This window comes from Typopeltis vanoorti, chromosome 6 (assembly GCF_054136105.1).
Source record: "Typopeltis vanoorti isolate ZY-2024b chromosome 6, IOZ_Tvanoo_1.0, whole genome shotgun sequence".
NCBI lineage: Eukaryota > Metazoa > Arthropoda > Arachnida > Uropygi > Thelyphonidae > Typopeltis > Typopeltis vanoorti.
In genome coordinates, this window is record NC_143554.1 from 65,696,532 (window position 1) to 65,716,619 (window position 20,088).

The following is a 20,088-nucleotide window of genomic DNA, read 5'->3' on the forward strand; positions in this document are numbered from 1 at the left end:
AAAATCTCGCAGCACATTAGTGTCCATGAGGACAAGGGATATTTATGAATCTATTGATGTGTTTCTTAAACAGCTGGAGTTATAGTTTTTCAGAGACAGCATGAAGAGGATGGTCCAAATAACAGAATTTTGCATAATACAGCATATCAATGCGTGTTGATTAACTTTTATTATTTTATGTATGTCAACAGCAGAGATAAAAATAAGATTTTTTTTAAAAAACAAATTTATAAACAGTTGTTGAGCTTCTAAGTGTGCTTCCAAGATGTGAACATCGAAACCATTCTAATATGCTGTTCCCTCAAACAATTTAAAAAATAAATTTCTCAATTCATTGATTACCTAGGTTGTAGATAGAAAATAAATGGCAAAAAATGTAGTATGCAAGAGACATTATTTTTTTAAGAACAATTAACAATAAAGATAATAATTGTCATACCAGCATTATTTGAAGAAGAAACTCCACCAGACAAAGCAGTGGAAAGAGCAGCTTCAGTAGGTAGTGGATGAACTGTGGGTCCTGAAGGAATTTGTGGATTACATCTCATCACTGTAGTGCTTCCTCCTACTTGAATAGTATCACCCTGACTAGGAGCACCATTACGCCTTATGTCAGCAGTAGCTGCTAATTCAGCACTTTTATCTATAACATTAATATAATATATTCACTGTTTTGAACACTTAGATGTAGAAATTATTTACTGAAATTCAAGTTAATTCAAAGAAAACTTGTATTAAACTGATTTCCATGGCTGGTTTAATAATAATACAAAATAGTTTCAACTCAGCTAATCTAAGAGATTCAAGATTCAGATGGAAATGAAAAATTTTCTTAATATTAATGCTTCTCATTCTAATAAACCAAAATCTCGCCATTTCAAAGGGATTACAAGTGAATAATCATTAAGAAGAAAAGGCTGAAAATAAAAAAGCAAGCAAAATAGCTGTAAAAATAATAACTGTTACCTATTATTCTTTGGAAATGAAAAAAAACGCAAACAGTAAATCACATGGTATCTCACCACTCATTAAAAATTTAGTATTTACCAGTCATTTCTGTAACCTTTCATGGTAATTAGCAGATTACCAGATCTCTGACTGGCTTCAGAGATAAATGGTTAGTAGTAAAAACCAAATACTAAGGTGCTAATGAGTGGCCAGATGCTGTATGATTTACTAGGTAAAAATACACTATTATTAATTATAAATTTAATAATTTACATATGTTGTATTGGGATGGGAGCAACTAAAAAAAAACTTTTAAGACCTAATTACTAAAGGAAGAACCATAAGGCTTCATTTCAGCAATCTAAAATTACATAGGCAAAGTGGATACTAGATCCAACATTACTAATGTCTGATCTAGTATCCACCGTGCCTGTGTGATTTTAAGACCCAAACTCATATAGGTACAAATAAAAGCATTTTCTAAATAATATGGAGCAGTATTTTCAGAAGAAATTGAACAGAACTGAAGACAGGTACCATCAATATAAGCAGAATTAAGGGGGAAATAGATGGAACTAGTAGGAATTACAGAAATACTCTGACATAACTAGCTTTACTAAGACCAACAAGATCAAAATAGGCAAGATCCTTCTAAATAATAAGTATAAGCTAGCCTGGTTGGCTGAGTGGTTAGCATATCCACTCTCCAGCCAAAAGGCTGTGGGTTCAAATCCTGCTGTGGGCATGGATGTTTGAGATTGTCTGTGAAAATACCAGTGGTGATGGGCAGTGATAGATAGCATTGGTGTAGATCAGGGGCATCCAACCTTTTAGCTTCCCTAAGCCACATTGGAAGAAGATGAGTTGTTTTGGGCCACACATAAAATACACTAACACTAACGATAGCTGATGAGCAAAAAAACGTAGAATATATAGTTAAGATATTTAAGTAATTTAAACTTCATTAATTCATGAATTTTTTATTATAAAAGTAAAAGAAAAGACAGCAACATGAAATTAGGGAGATGTTTGACATTGTTTTTGAGACACTAATGCTTTGATATTTGGTTCGATGGAAGTAGTTGCAATTCTCAGCGAGTTCTCAAGGTGCTCATCAGATATTTTGGTTCTAGTTTTATTCTTCGTGTGCTTCATCCTTAAAAACAGCTGCTCACAAATAGCAATGACATGAATAAGGCATGATTATGAAGCGAGGGATATTTTTCTCTTGGAAGATATATCTTATAGAAGAATTAGAGACACGATCAAATTTTTCTTTAAGTTGAATATCAGATTGTAACTCTATGCATTCCATTTGAAAATTGGCAGGTAATGTTTATGTTGCTGAAAATGGAGTTGCAAATATACCAAAAAGATTGATGATTTTTCCAGAAATCTTGAAACCTGTTCTCAAATTCCTGTATCAAATTGAAAAGCAAGGCTGCATATTTTTCGTTGTTCACAGGACCGTGTTTAGCCAATGTGTCGAAATGCATAAAATTGTTTGCCTTAATTTGAGATTGCCATAGTTTCAGTTCGAATGCTGTTATAGTTTGAAACATTTTATTGATCAGTTGGTTTTCACCTTGAAGACGCATGTTTAACTCATTTAAATGAGCAGTGAAGTCTACTAAAAATGCCAAATCTGTGAGCCAGTTTTCATCGTCAAGTTCTGGCACAAATTTTGTTTTTGATTGCAAAACCGACTTGATTTCATTTCGCAAAATCTTTTCAACATTTTACCTAGACTTAACCATCTTACTTCGGAAAAGTAAATGATGTCCCCGTAGTCATCATCATCAAATTCCTGCCATGTACCCTCAGTGGGTGACAGGATTATGATAGTACTACATGAAAAATTTACATCATTAGTAACTTCCTATCTACCATTTTCCTCCAGATCAGTCTGTTACTTGTCAAGACTCAAATATTATCAGATCTTATATTTCTATCATCTAAGGCACTTTGAACCGTATCAATCTGCCTATATCTTGGTCTTCCTCTGGGCTGTTTTCCTGCAAACCTGGCAGAGAACAGTTGTTTTGCCAATCTTTCCTCACCCATCCTATTTAAATGACCATACCACCTGAGATTAGCTCTGCTAACGCATTCTTGGATGCAGACAATGTGAAGTTTTCCTAATATCCTCATTTTTAATATGATATTGCCATTGATGCCATCTGTTCACACCTTTAATCTTTCTCATGATTCTCATATCTGTGGTGTCTAGTCTTTGGTCAAGTGTTTTACTTCTGACCCAGCTCTCGGATCCATAAGTTAAAATTGGTTTGAACACTGTCCAGTTATATATACAGCTAATTTAGTGTTCCGACTAATTTCTCCCTTATTCCATATGAATTTATTCAATTGACTTCCTATTATACCAGCTTTATTGATTCTGTTGTCTATTTCCATATTTAATTTACCATCTTCAATAAAATTATGCCTAAGTAGGTGAAATGTTTTACTTGTTCCACAGGTTCTCCGTTCACAACGCAGTTGACATTTTCAATGATTCTGCCTATTTTCATCATCTTTGTCTTTTTATTGCTGACCTTCATACCATATCTATTACAATAGTTATTCAATTTAGACAAGGAATCTTGCAGACTAGTAGTGGATTTATTGATAAGTATAACATTGTCTGCATAAAGCAAAAGAGCTGACATTAACATCTTCAATTTTGATATCATGTTTAATACCACTTTCCTTCATAATGTGATCCATATAGATAATGAATAACAGAGGGGATAATGTACATCCTTGTCTCACACCAGATTTAACATTAAACCATCTTCCTGTACTTCCTTCAATTCTAACTGCTGACTTATAACTCAAATAAAGACTAAGTGTTGCTCGATATAATGCCCCATTGACACCATATAACTGTAGTGCATTGAATAGCTTCTCTCTCTCTTGGCACCTTATCATATGCCTTTTCCAGATCAACAAAACTGAAATAGAAATCTTTGTTATATTCCCATGATTTCTCCACTATTTGTCGTAAAGTGATCCTGACAGCCTCTATTTGGCCTGAATCCAGCTTGTTCTTCACCAAGCTTTTCTTCTACAATTCTTCTCAACTGTTTCTCAAGTATACTTGCATATATCTTACCAGAAACACTCAGTAGGGAAATACCTCTGTAATTCTCACATTCGGTTCTATTCCCCTTTTTATATATGGGTACTATGAGAGCTCTACTCCAATCATTGGGAATTCATCCCTCTGTCAAGACCTTCTGAACTATTTAGTGCGGCCACTGTAAGACTTTTATATACTATACTTCAGCATTTCTGCTCAAATATCATCTACCCCTGCTGCCTTTCCACATTTTAAGCCTTTGATGGCTTTTTCTACTTCAAGTATGGGTGTGTATTCCTGACTGTATGTCTGTTGAGTGTTTTTTACCACTGTGCTATCACTGCTTGTTTCATTTAGCAGTTTTTCAAAGTAATTACTCCACACTTCAAGGATATCTTTTTCTCCTGTTTTCATGTCACCTTTATAATTTCTAACTCCTTTTACAGCACTCTTTCCTCCATTCCTAAGCTTCTTCAACAACCTCCACAATATTTTGCCACCTTCTTGATATTTATTTTCTATATTCTTGCCAAAGTCCTCCCATGACTTTTGATTAGCCAGTTTTACACAGTGTTTAGCTTTCTTACGTTTGTCTCTTTATTCTGTAAGAGCACAAGCTGATTTATTTGCCAGGAACTTTTGTTATGCTTTCTTCTTTTCTTTCACTGCCTCTAACTTCCTCTGTCCACCATGGAGTTCTGATTTTTCTATCCTTGCAGACAACCTCACCACATGCCTCTCTGGCTGAATTAAACAGTGTTTTCTTCAAGGCTTGCCACTGAATCTCCAAGGTTTGGTTGCTGTTCTCAACCTCTTTCATTTTTTCTTCAATAATCTTTGTGTATTTTAGTCTACAGTTCATATCTGAGAGCTGCTCAACTTTTATTTGCTTTAAAACTTTCTTACATATTATTCTTTTCAATATGGAATTCAGTTTTATCCTGCTCAAGACTAAATAGTGATTACTTCCAATTTCAAATCCTCTGTACACTCTGGTGTCCCGCACAAGGGAGAAAACATCACTATCAACAATAACATAGTCAATGAGACTTTTCTTATTTCTTGCCTCTTCTCTCCATGTGAATTTGTGCACATTTTTATGTTGGAACATGGTGTTAGTAATAACTAGTCCATGTTATGAGCAGAAATCCAACAAATATTTGCCATTATTATTAGCTTTTCTCTTTTCTCCAAATTTTCCCAATATATTTTTGCATATTTGCCAATCATTTCCTACTCTGCAATTTAGATCCCCAACAAGGACCAACTTTTCCTTTTTCATTGTGTCAGTTGCTTTTTCTAAATCCTCAAAAAATTCCTCCACTTCTACCTTAATAGAACCTTCTGTGGGACCATAGGCACAAATAAGTCTCATTGTCCAGTTCACCATTCTGATATTTGCCCACACCACTCTACTTGAGACTATCTGCCATTCAATGAGATTAGCCTCTTATTTAGTGTTGAATACAATGGCTGCTCCTTCTTTTCCTTGATTGTCATTGCCTGAATATAACATTTTGTATTTGCTGCTCAGAAAGATCTCACCAGTTTTGGTCTTTTTTGTTTCAGTCAACCCCCATTATGTCGATCTGGTACTTATCTAATTCCTCAGCTAGCTCCATTTCTTTGCCATTCAGGCTGCTTATGTTGATAGTACCAATCTTTAACTCTGGTGATGTTGAGTTTGGGTATTTTTTCAGATTTGTTCCAGTAGCTGACTTTTTGCTGTTCACCCTGGTTCCATGGTGAAAACAACAGGGGACTTGTTTAACGGGTGACTTCCCAGCCGGCATGAAATTTTGTCATGTTGTACCATCATTTTGTAATTTGGTTTAAGCCAATAAGAATTACAATTTGGTCAGCTAAATCCCAAATTTCCAGCCCATCCTCGTTCTTTCAGTATCCAGGTAAATACCTAACAGGGTGCACTTAGTCAGCATCCATAATAAGGAATTACTGGAATTGGCGATGATTCAATCCCTTAGCCCTTATAAAATTTACAGCCTTGATGACAATCTGCATGACATTATCCATCTTTGAAGCTTTTGCACATAAATTTTCTTGCTGTACTATGCAATGATATTTCATCATACATAAATTTTGGGAGGCAATTGCATCATCTTCTATTAATTTTTACAAGTCCATCTCTTTTACCTATCATCGCTGGGGCACCATCAGTAGCTATACCAGATATGTTCATAATGGACAAAGAAAATCGCTTTAACATATTTTTCACTGCTTTGTCTAAATCTCTTGATTTAGTTGCATCTTTTAATGACACTAAAGAAGCCATTTCTTCACTGATATTATATTCGTCATCAATACCTCTAATAAAATTTGCCAATTGAGCTGTATTAGTAGCATTAGTACTTTCGTCTATCGTTAAAGCATAAAATTTAAAATTAGTAGCTCTACTCTCCAAACCTTTTCCCGATAGATTTTCTTATTTCATCAATTCGCCTGGTGAGACGAACTTATTTTAGAAAAATCCCCCCCCCCTTTTTTTTTTATCAGGGCAAATTATATCTGCCACGCTTTCCATACATTGTTTAATAAACTCATCATCGGCATATGGTTTTGATTTTTTGCTATCAGGTTTGTAACCACATGACTAGTTTTACAATAGAATCCGTTTCAGTTCTGCTATTTTATCTTTATGACACATTCCTTGATACGCACTAAATTTTGCAGCATGTAATGCCTTTTCAAATTGTAGTCTTTGAACACTGGCACAAATTCCCTATAAATTAAGCAGATTGCCTTAGTATTTGCCTCAACTAAAAAGTAGTCATCTGTCCACTTTTCGTTGAACAATCTTCCGTCTTCTATAATTTTTCTTTTTTCGGTTCAGTTTTCTTTGGAGATGCTGTGGAAGCCATGCTGGAATTTAAAAAAAAAAAATAGATCGAAAATTAGAAAGCAAGGTTTAATAATCACCAAATTTTTACTACTAAAAAATTACTCTCCAAATCACCACAAACACATGTAACATCTGCCCCTTTCTTCGGTATCAACTCGACTGTTTACAAGTGCAAATTAAAAGCTGTACCAGCGTACCCATGGCGTACATAGAGAGACATCTATTGTATGGTAAAAGTAGGAAGCAAGAGCGCTAGCACACCATTTACTATGTCGAGAAGTAACTACTCGCACGTGCAGCAATTTTGAATAAATACAATTATTTGAGAATGACTTTATGATTCTCTCATTGCTAAAGAACGTGTTAAATTCAAAAATTCATAGCTTATAAATTAATAGCATGTTAAAATTGTATTTGTAGTATTATTAATGGTATTTTCAGTCGCAATCTCATAAAGTGTGTAAGTTTACATTTTTGTGTTGGGCCGCATGCGGCCTGCGGGTTGGACAAGCCGGGTGTAGATGATGATGATGGTAGTTGTGATTCGTTGTACTTGGTGGATTGAGTGGTGAAGACAGTGTTGTAGAGTAGGTGCCCTCCCTCGATGAGTCCCTTGGACTCCCTGGAGGTGTCACGTAATAATAATAATAATAATACGAATATTTGTTTAGGCACTAGGAATCAGGAAAGTGAGGAATAACTATAGTATTTTATGGGAAATAACTTAACATGAAGATAAACCTCTTTGACAGAGACAATTTCATATAAAGCAAGGTGGGCAATTTCAAATGTAAGGATCTAGTAGGAAAGAGATAGAAGAATTTTCTGCATCTAAAAAGTTAGATTATTCAGTTGTTTTCCTAAGAGTGGGATAAACAGAAAGTCTTGAAAATAATTCCAAACAAGTTGTGAAGTGCACATGCAATACTGCAGTAATGCACAGTGCAATAATTAGGGGTCAACAAATGTTTGCCTCTGACGAGTAACATCAAATGGGACAAAATAGAATTTTTTTAAAATTTAATAATAATAAGAACTATAAACAAAACATTTTTAGGAAAACATAGGTACAGCACTACTGATCACATCATGAAATTCCTATTGACTTACTAGGCCATATTAAAAAAAAAAAAAAGAGACGGTCTTGGGTGAGTACAATTTTTAGTGGCAAGCAGCATTTTGCATAATTTGTTGAGCCCTTGTGATATTGCATCATGATGTTCTCACCTGCGACTATTAATGACTGTCTTTTCTTAAAAGTTATGAGAATCAGTGAATAAGTAAAAAAATAAAGTAAAATAAAATAAATTATTGAATTTGTGAACAGATCAGGAAAAATATTTGTAGTAGGTGTTTTTGTATTCGATCCTGTATAACACGAGTTCAATACTATCAAATTAGATATGATTGTTGTATAATTAAATGAATCTTTCTGAATACTGACTAAGACTTCTGACCTAATGTCCAATACTCATCTTCATGTGTTGTGTCACGTTAGCTGATATCCACTGGATGTTGAACAAACAAGTATATGCTAGCAATTCAGGACTTAGCCAACTAAAATGTATTCTGTATTGGCTTAAAACCAAAAGCAATCATGATGGTACGTGACGAAATTTCATGCTGGCTGCAGCATCATCCACATTGAAAAAAAATTTCTTTTGTTTATATGTTGATTTTCTGTAGATTAACTTTCCTAATAGAGAAATCATCTATCTTTCAATTTCAATGTTCATCATTCTAATTGCCTTTCCAACTGCAGTGATCTAGCAAGAAGATATTTGACATAACCAATGACTTCAAACTAATTATTCACATACCTACTAGAATGTCATATAATGCTAACCACTTTCCAAGCACCCCTGGTCTCTTCTTCACTAATGATCCTTTTAAGTGCGTCATGGACCGTTTCCTATGAAACCACTTACTTGTCACTCAGATAATCTTTGTGATACCGCTATTTCGTTTCCTTAGTTTGAATGTTGTTTTCAGTGTTCTGATCCAAACATTTGTATTGAATTAATAAAATATGGCATGGAAACATTTTCTCCATTCCACTTTAAATTATTGGCCCTTATTTAGTTAGCCTTGGGTCTCCAAGAAATGTGGCATAGCACAAGTACTTAACACATTCAAAACTGATTGTGAAAGTATTAAGAATGTGAATAGAAATTTGCATCACATTTAAATGCTTCAAGCATTTGCCAAAAGTACTGGCTGTAATTTTTTTGGTTCAACCCAGCTTCCACCTTTCTTGCATCCCAACGGACCTACTATGTTTCCTTTTTTTTTTTTTTTAAAAAAAAACCTGATTTCTTTCTTTCCCTTCCATTTTTGCACTGATAATCTCTAGTCCATTTGACTATCATTCCAAACTCTCAACATTCAGTGCCAAAGCTTTCAATATAGAAATATGTACTAAAACTGCATCAGTTAAGTTTTAAATGGATTTTTTTTTTAATTTGTCAGAAAAGAAATCAATTGTAAAATGCAGCTGGCAAAATCAAGTCTAGTAAATGAGCACAACCATATCTTAATAACAAAATATACTGCTGCATTATGTGGTTATGACAATGAAAACTGATAAACCCAGTGCTTTTTTTTTTTTTTTTTGAGATGGTATTCAATGGAATGGTGTACCAGCACTTCTATTAAACAGTGACATGTGACATACAGAAGCAGTACATTTAGAAATTTGTAATATTCAGTAATTTTTTTTACATTTACCTAGTATTTGAATAAGTGTAATTATTTAATGAAATTTAAAGCTTTCAATACATTTATTGTCAAGATATTTGCTCCAAATATTTTTCAAAATTTAAATTACTTTCATATGTATATATTATATTAATATGTTCATGCCATGCTGTGTCTTGTGCTAGTTGCACCTGATGCAGGACTGTATTTTAGTGCTACAATAAAAACTTTTAATTTGTTTGGTTTGCAACTATGCAGTATAGAGTTTTATATTCTATATGAATATAAAATATCTGACATGCATTATCTGTGTCTCTCTCTCTCTCTCTAAAAATAGAAACTAAAAGCAAAAAAAATGTACTTACTTATAGTTCTTTAAGGTATATTTAATTATGATAGAAAAATAATTGATCTTAGTACATGTCAAGATTTTAAATGCACAATTCTATTATATGAAACATATTAATAAAGACTAATGAATTATGTAATTACGGCCATCCCTTGTCTTATACTGGGTTTCCGTACCATCCAGCAGGATGTAAGTCAGTCGGACATAAGTCGATACGTTACATCAACAGAGTTATAGGGGTTAGTGACTTAACCCTTTTAAGTATACTTTAATTTTAATTCATTACCTTCCCTATGTGAAGGACTAGGCTGTAGCTCTTATGGTGTAACCTTTGTAATTTTGATGAAAATGTCCACTGTGCTTTGCTTATTCCTCTTCTTCTTTTAATCATAAATTTGTTTATAGCAAACAAATGCATTATGTACTTTCCTTTCCACTAATAAATAACGTTCAACATTGGGGTCCATGTCTTCAGCCATTTTGAGAACATGGTTTACTGCGGAGAACATTTCTGCAAGACCCTTCACTTTAACTATCTCTTCTTGTTTCTCTTTTCTCGTTCTTCCTCTTCTGCAACATGTTGTTCCTCCACTTCAACCAATTCTTCGTTGGTCAACTCTTCTATGAATTGAACTATATCGTTATCATTCACTTCGAGATTCAGATTGTTTGCTAGGCACACTATTTCTTCACTCAATTTACAAAGGTCTTCATTTTTTTCAAAACTTCCAATTGCTTACAAACCTTTTGAGTGCCTTTTTTCATATGCCACTCATACATTGAGAGGTCACTTTTTACCAAGTCACAGCAATATTTTTAATAGCATGATAAATATTGAATGCATTCCAGAATTGCATGAGAGTCTGATCATTTCCTTCAGTGGTAGAAATGGATTGTGAAAAAGTTCTCCTAGATAATAAGCCTTAAATGCTGAAGGAAATGATCAGACTCTCATGCAATTCTGGAAAGCATTCAATATTTATCATTGATCTATTAGTTGGATCAATGAAGTAGTGCTTGGAGGAAGAAACATGACACTGATCTTGGGATGAAGATCACCGATGTAAGGTGGATGACCTGGAGCATTACCTAGAATTAATAAAATTTGCTAGGCACACTATTTCTTCACTCAATTTACAAAGGTCTTCATTTTTTTCAAAACTTCCAATTGCTTACAAACCTTTTGAGTGCCTTTTTTCATATGCCACTCATACATTGAGAGGTCACTTTTTACCAAGTCACAGCAATATTTTTAATAGCATGATAAATATTGAATGCATTCCAGAATTGCATGAGAGTCTGATCATTTCCTTCAGTGGTAGAAATGGATTGTGAAAAAGTTCTCCTAGATAATAAGCCTTAAATGCTGAAGGAAATGATCAGACTCTCATGCAATTCTGGAAAGCATTCAATATTTATCATTGATCTATTAGTTGGATCAATGAAGTAGTGCTTGGAGGAAGAAACATGACACTGATCTTGGGATGAAGATCACCGATGTAAGGTGGATGACCTGGAGCATTACCTAGAATTAATAAAATTTTAAATTTCCTTTCCCACAATAGCTTTCCATTTCACTCACATAACAGTTGACTGAGGCATCCTCAAACAATTTTTTAGTCATTCACTTCTTATTGTTCCGATAATGAACTGGAAGAGTATGCTTCCTGATGTTCTTGAAGGCTTGTGGATTCTCACTGTGCCATATCACATATGGTTTCAGTTTATATCCAACCACATTATCCCCCTAACAGAATCGTAATATGGTCTTTAAGAGCTTTGAAACCAGGAATAGATTTTAGCTTTTGGTGGCTGAATGTCCTTGGACATTTTTTTCCAAAACAAGGTCTCATTCATATTAAATATTTGCTGTGTGAAATAACTTTCCTCGATAATAATTTTGTCCAATTTCTCCGCAAACTCCTTGGTAGGCTTCTCATTGGCACTTGCTGATTCACCATACTTTTTCACATTATGCAGCACAAACTCTGTTTGAATCTCATGAACCAATTAGAAGTGTTGAATTTGTAGTCTTAATCAGGCCCCTCTCTCTTCTTCATATTGTTAAGGGGCATGCGCTTTTGGTTCAGGTCCTCTATCCATGATGCAAGTAGCTTTTCCATATCACCGATAGGACCTTGTTGTTGCTTCGTCACTATCGTCAATTTAATGGAAGCAGATCCTTTCACAGCCTCTACAATTTTATCCTTTTTTTCAAAATGATCGTCACTGTAGAATGAAACCATCCCAAGTCATGTGTGGGGGGTCACATTGACAGGCTTACCAGCGTCATGTTGATTTATAACTTGCAACTTCATTTCAAGATCAATTGCTTGCCTCTTTTTCTGTGATTCTCCACTAGGTTTTTTTGATTCGGTGTGCAATGGCCATATTGCACAAAATATTTAACGATAAACACACAAATAACCTATTTCTGAAACACAAAAGCAACACAGGAACTGTTGAAGACACGTCAATTGCCAACTGCCGAGGGAGACTGCCACTGAATGCGGTGTTGCCACTGCACATTATGCATTGTTGCTAAAATAGAAACCTTTTTACTTTAAGCTCACTTGCGTCTTGTTCGAAAGAATAACCAAAAATGTTATTTATTGAATGGGATCACAGAACGTATCTTTGAATGGATGCAAGTCGAGGGATGACTGCATTTGATATTTTATTTTGGATAAATTACGGAGACTACTAGTATTAAGAATAAGTACTTTTTTAATCATTTGGAGCATGCACACAAACATACACACAGAGACAAGTTATTACAGTTCAAACAGTATCCAAAAGTGACATTAGTTTGATCAACCATTATTCTACTGGCCTGAATTCTAGTGGAAAAAAACAACCACACGGCACCCATATCCTATTTTTACATGGCCAGAGAACAAATTCATACCATTTTTTAATACTTTTAATATATAGCAATAGTGGTGGCCTAATCAATAATTTAACATACGTGTCTGTTATATTAAAGCTACGTTCTGAAGTACTATAGTCCCAGTTATAATTTACAATGATCTTTTAAACAAAAAGTATATGTGGGTAGAATATATGCCACGCATATTCTTGGGATTTTTAGACCATCCTCATTGTTGAGATCAGGATGGTTAATTAGAATTTCATGTCTCCTTAATTTGTAATGAATACCAAGTTTTGGTGTGATATAATGAACAGGTGCCTTTTCAGTTAATTCTATTTAAAGCATCCAAGACATGATAAGAAAGTTGTTTAGATTTACCATAGTTGCCAGCTTAGCTGGCTGAGTGGTCAGATCTGCATATCCACTCTTCAACCAACAGGCTGCAGGTTTAAATCCCACTGTGAGCATCAATGTTTGTGATTGCCTTTAGGTGGAAGATGAATTTCATTGCCTGGTGTGAGACCACTACCCTTCTTGGAGGCCTGAAGTGGCTTGAATTCCATGTTTGTTCTCTAGAGCAGGGTTTCCAGACCAGGTTTAAAAAAATACACAAAATCAATAACATATATAAAAAAAATCCTTAATCCACATAATGGTAAGTATGTGCTATAGGTTTACAAATAAACCTTTCATGGTAAGATGAAGTTATGCAAAGAATTTCGCTGATAGTGTTCTTCTGTAGGCATTTTATAGGAAACTACTGCTGATAAATTTTAATTTGTGCTTAAATGCTTGTTCATTTGAGCAAATATTTAAAGTCCTGTTTTTTAGTGTGTTAATAACATCTAGTTTTTGTGTTTCATAGTGGTAAGAGTTCATGTGTATATATTGGCCAGTTTGTAGGCTTATGGTAAATAGTGGAAAAAAAAAAAAGACTGCTGAAAGGAAGAAGTGTGACAGGTGTTTCAACTTTCCATTTCATGTGTGTGTGTGTGTGTGTGTTGTCTGTTCAGGTGCCTGAGGAAGGTGTCTAGAATGTGGCAGCCATAGGATCCGATAACAAAACATAATCGAAGTATCTAAGCCAGACTATGGGTTTTAAAGTAAAGGAATTTAGAACATGTTGCTGAAAAGCTTCCATATAAAAGTTACGAACAGAGGGGGAAGGGGGGGGGGTTAATGCTGAAGAAGTCCATGGCTGTACCTTCTTTTTTGCGGGTAAAAAGTGCTTTGCCACACAAAATAATCAGAATTTAATACATGGGGAAAGAGCACCATGATATCAGGTGGAAATCTGCGAAAATGGCAGATCTGTTATACTGACTAATAAATTACTTTTATCAAGTGTAATATTTTTAATTTTGTTTACAAAATGTGTTTTTTTTTATATAGGATGGGAAATGACATGACTTACCAACTTCTTGAATGTCAATGCTAGTTTCTTGGCTAAATGATAATTGGGGCTGTCAATATTTTCAACTATTAGCTGAAATGGTATGTTCTCTTATGAATCTTAGGCAAACCATAGTCTCAGGGAATGAGCATAGTGCAGAAGTAGTTTCTTAACTGTGTCTTCAGGCCAAGAAGTGACCGATTTCAGTAATTCTATTGTTTTCTTAAATGGTTGGGTTATATTTCACAATCTCAAGGACTTATTGTCAAAGCCTAACTGATTCATTTTTGAAGGAAAGTTGTTCAGTTTAAAATAACAGTAGTAGTAATAATCTCTTTATCGGCTCTAGTAATTACAAGATTCTGATTTATTTTTAAAGATTTCACAGCTGCTAATTCATTTTTGGTGAGGTTGCTAGTTATGTTTTAGTATTATTTAATAATGTTAGCAGCTTCTAAGTGTATTTTATCAGCTATGTTAGTTGGGAAAAACCTTATATTTCTCTCAATATAGTATATAAAATCCGATTTTTTAACTGTCCTAGGTGCCACAACAAAATATAGGCCTTTGCTAAGTAGTGAGAATTCATTGTTGTCCAGGGCATGGCTTGAAAGGAAAAACAACTGTTCTTTGAAGGCAGTTGGTTGCTCCTGTTAATACTTATTTGTGGTTGGTTTTTCTCAAAGTTATTCAATAATGAGAAATTTAAAATTGTCTGTTTAAACCTTGCTGCTGTTTCAATCTAAAAAAATTATCAATTAGTTTTTAATTTGTTTGTTGCCAGGGTATGTTTAGCTGAGATGTCAGTAATCCTCTCAAGGACGTCCCAAATATCTGGATTTAAATAACTGAAAAGTAAAATTTAGAAGCTAGTTTGAGCATTGCTTTCTCTGTATAGTTATAAATTCTTAGTGCTTTCTCCGAGGTGAATTTTCTTTTTAGCTTGATGCAGTTAGGAATAAGACTGCTATTGCTATACTTACATCAATAAACACCAGCCAATTAATCAAAAAAGAAACAGATAGCTTACTGTAGTGATTGCAACACGTGTGCTAAATCTCCATGAATCCTTTCTTTTAATGTTGTGATCAGCATTCATTTTGATAAATTATGGAGACTAATACCACATTAAGAATAAGTATTTCAATTTCCTGACATTAACATGTGACCTTCATATTAAGGTCATCATCACATACACAAGCTACATTACAGTTCAAACAGTATGCCAGAATAACATTAATTTGATCAACTGTTATTCTGCTAGCCTGACTTCTAGTGAGGAAAAAAAAAAAATCTAAAAATCCCAAGAATATGGATAGCACATATCAGTGGTGTTCAATCTTTTTTTACTACGTGAGCTACTTTTCTATAAGTTATTCAGCGATCTACTCTCTTATATAGATCACGTTCCCCCAACCTGATATCTGATTACGCACAAATAAACAACTAAAAAAAAAAAAAAAAACTTTATTTGTGTATTTAAAAATGTATTTATCCCTTTTAATTATTTTAATACAACAACAAAAAAAAAAAAAAAAAATATATATATATATTGGAATAAAATATTTATTTCTCTATTTTGGAAAACCAAAGTTAGAAAAAACAACAGCTTGATTACAAACTCACAAGTTCTAGGAAATGCTGGTTGATTAAAAAAAAAAAAGTTAATGTGAAATTTGGAATTGTTTGGACCTCGCAATATTTTCATAGTCAAGTTGATATGAAGAGGTGGCCAAGCAGACAATCATCCAAATGATCATTCGTAATTTGGTTTCTTAATTGATTTTTTATGATGGTCATATTTGAAAAAGCGGATTCTGACAAGTACGTTGATCCGAAACACGACAGAATTTTTTGCACAATATCAGTTAATATTGAAAATTTTTCATGTGCATACTTCAAAATGATTTAATTGTTTATTGATTTTAAATGTAAACTATTCTGAATGTTTATTATCTCAAGTTCTACTTCAGCTTGGTTTATATCAAACAGCCCACTAATTTTATTTGAAATTTCTGTAATGTTCAAGTTTTCTTGAAATAGATTATTGATAAAAGATACAATCATTTGGGTTTTATTAAAATCTTTAAATCTTGAATTTATTTCTTCCTCAACTAATTCTATTTTCACAAATAAATTCTTTTAAATCATAGCAAAGCATTTCTCGATTTTGTTCAAAAAATTTAATAAATATGGGAGATGTCTAAATTTGCGGTCATTTATATTTTTCTTTAATAAAAGTATTGTTGGAAAGTTTTTATTGAACTTAACATGTCAATTAAATTTTTATCTCTACCTTTTAACTCTAAATTTAAATTGCTTATTTTCATACAGAAATCTACTAAAATTAAATGTAACAACCATCTTTTATCATTCAATTGTGGATAAATATCTCCTTTTTCATCAAGAAATTTTTTTATATCGTTAATTAATACAAGAAATCTTTCTAAAAATTGACTTCTGCTGAGCCAGCGAACATTTTTGTACAACAGAAGTTCCCTATCATCATCTGCCTGTAATTTAAATAACTGCCGTTGCAGGGCTTTTCCTTGAACAGAATTCACAATTTTAAATGTAATATCCAAAACATCTTTTGTGTTTAATCTTTTACTACACAGTACTTGCTGATGAATAATACAGTGGTACGTTAAAAAAATCTGGATGTTTCTCATAGTTTTTACATAATGAAATGAATCTTGATTTATTACCTATCATTGTAGGAGCACCATCAGTAGTAATAGACAAGTAGTTTAAAAAGCAGAAGTTTTTGTTGTTTCACAAATTCATCAAATGCTGAAAAAATGTCTTCTCCCCTAGTCCTTCCCAATAATGATATAATTTTCAAAAGTTCTTCTTTACTTGAATAATCTTGAAATACCATGCAAATAAATACCATTAACTGAGCAACATCAGTGAAGTCGTTTGATTCATCAAATTGTAATGAAAACGCAACACACTGGTGAATGTCTGACATTAACCTGGCCTGGAAACTTTTCTCCGGCAATTGGAACTCTTCCTTTCGGCAATTTGAAAACCTTGTCTGTGGCCTAGAAGTAGTCTCTCTCTAGCAACGTCTCGAACCGAGAAGCACCTTTCTGGAAGCGGGGAAACTCCTCTCTCAAACAATGTGGATCCGGGCAGTCTCACTGACGGCGACTCTGGACCGGGTGGCCTCCTCTCTGACAGTAATTCTGGAACCGGGACCCCTTCTGCTTGCTCCAGTCCCTTTTTATTAGGCCTCCTCTGAGACCTCGCATGAAGTTTGGCAACCCCCAAAGAATTGGTATGAGCCTTTCATCTTAAGTTTCAAGTTTGGCATGCCTTTTGTTCTCCTCCGCTTTCTTTTGATTGTAAGTTGCTGGCCATCGGAAAGTTGTTGAACTCTTTCTGACTGACTTCGGAGATGTTTACACTTAGAGCCTGCAAGCCTTTCTCATACATATAAGTTTCAATAACAATCTTTCTAATGCCACCATGTACAGCATCGGCGACAAAAACATTGCCTTTGTTTTTAACACTCTAACATATTCTTATTAAAGCAGTATATACAGTTAGCTTCAAAAGAGTTATTTACAAAAACATCTAATACAAACTATACCGAGATAAACAAAGTTTATTTTTTTACAATATTCACATGGAACTTAACCTAAGTAAAAAATCGAAGTAATGTGCTTTGGAATATTTAATATTTAAGCTACAATCGAGTTTTTACACTTTGCTTATAATCGTATTCACTCGGCTCGCTGTTTGACTTCCACTGATCCAAATTAATTCATTTACCCGGACTTACGAGAAAATTACTGATTTGACAATTTTAACAAAAAATAAATAAACAATAGCAATACACTTAAAGTGAATTAAAAATAATACAAAATAATGATTAATAAAATGTTATGTTTTCAGTTTTAATTAAATTTCTAAGTAAGGAGGAATACACAAGAGATCGACCAAAAATCGCTCTGCGATCAACAGGTTGAACACCCCTGGCATATATTCTACCACATAACTTTTATTTGAGGTCATTGTAAATTATAATTAAGAGTGTAGTAATCCAGGATTTTATTCTTAATATAACGAATATTTATGTTAAATTATTGATTAGGTCATCACTGTTGCTATATTAACAGTATTAAAAAATAATAGGAATTTGTACTCTGGCCATTTTGATATTTTCTGCTTGCTAATCAGTCAAAAAAAAAAAAAAAAAAAAAAAAAAAAAAAAAAAAAAAAAATCATGAGATAAAATAAAGTTTGTTGCTGATAAATTTTTAATTATTTTAATTAAGAACAATTAATTCAATGAATCAGTTTTAAACTAAATAAAACTTGAATCAACATACTCCACTGCTCCAAACTACATTCCAATACTTACACCTTTCTCTCTGCTCGATTTTCAGTGTTAAGTAAAGTGTTCGAATAGGAAAGTACACTGCTTGAGGAAACACTCGGCCAACCTGACTTAACAAATTCATAATTACTCGACCCTCATTACGAACTAAACATGTTAATAATTGTGGAATCCATGGCAACCACTGTACAGCAGGGACACCAACACTATACTTATCTATTGCTTCGGCTAGTGAAGATCTGTCATCATCATAAGTTAAGAGCCAGAGTACCTAAATAACAAAATAAAGAAAAGATGCAGCCCTAAGATTTGAAGTTTATCCAAACTTCACAAAACAAACACTTTGTGAATGATGAAAAATTTTAAGATAAAAACATCTAGTTACATGATAAAGTACAAAAACAATCTGCAAACGACACAAGGCAAAGTACAGTTGACACTTGAACAACACGAGAGTTAGAGGCACTGACCCCCCCCCGCGTAGTTCAAAAATCTGTGCATAACTTTTGAGTCCCCAAAAACTGAACTACTAATAGCATGCTGTTTGACCAGAAGCCTTAACATAAACAGTCGATTAACACATATTTTGTATGTTTTATATACTGTATTCTTACAATAAAGTAAGCTATAGAAAAGAAAATGATATTAAGAAAATCACAAGTAAGAGAAAATATATTTACTGTACTGTACTATAGTTATCGATACCGTAAGTTAACGTCATTTGTTTATAGCCTGTTAATTTCAAGAGAGCCTGTGTAGCTCAGTGGATATGATGTTTGCACTCCACAGTACTTGACCACTCAAAGGAAGACCCAGTTTCAAATAAAGTTGCTGACTGGAGGAAGATTTTCTAAGCCTTTCTCTGAACAGTTCCTGAGTCAGTTGATCTCTGGCATGGGTAAGTGTATTTTCCATCCCAGAAACTAGGGTTTTTCATCCCATAAACTCAAGAAAATCGACCATAGAACCCACACTATCTCAGACAATAAATATATAGTGTTTGGTTTAGGGACCATCAGATGGCAGCACTTATCAGCTGCCTCTCTTCACCATATGCTGGATATTGCTAGCGATAGTATTGGGTCAGCTATCTCTAATTGGTCTCCGGTGAAGATTGAACTGTCCCCTCAGTCTCCAAAAAAGTTAGACAGGGCTAAAACAGCCTTGCATATTCCCAATAAGGGAATCAAAGGCATTAGCATTAAAATATTTACAATAATAAATTATTATTATTATTAATTCTTGTGCCCACATTTCTTATAGTCAATACTATGTCACAAGTGCCATTAAAAAACTTGTTTAAAAATACCAATGAATTAGAGAAATTCTCTTAATTATCAGTTACTTATATATCCTGAAAGCAACAAATCTTATTCCTTCTAAATAGCTATAGTTTCTCTACAAAGTACACACATAACTATTTATTACATGAATGCAAGATGGCAAGTATGCAATGATACAGTTTTCACAGTCTATTCTACTGTGAACATGATAAACATTAATAGTGTGGCCAGAAAATAATATTTATCATTATTATAT

The 20,088-nt window shown here is 33.7% G+C and overlaps 1 protein-coding gene across 1 annotated transcript in view; it reads right to left on the minus strand.

Moving 5' to 3' along the window:
• Positions 1 to 20,088, minus strand: part of Nipped-A (Transcription-associated protein Nipped-A) — a 936,100-nt gene that overhangs the window by 113,858 nt on the left and 802,154 nt on the right. The window contains exons 55-56 of the mRNA XM_090393977.1: positions 18,574 to 18,820; positions 440 to 643 (exon numbers count right to left, since the gene is read on the minus strand). Of these exons, the coding sequence (XP_090250103.1) occupies positions 440 to 643; positions 18,574 to 18,820 (451 nt within the window). The remainder of the gene's footprint in view (positions 1 to 439; positions 644 to 18,573; positions 18,821 to 20,088) is intronic.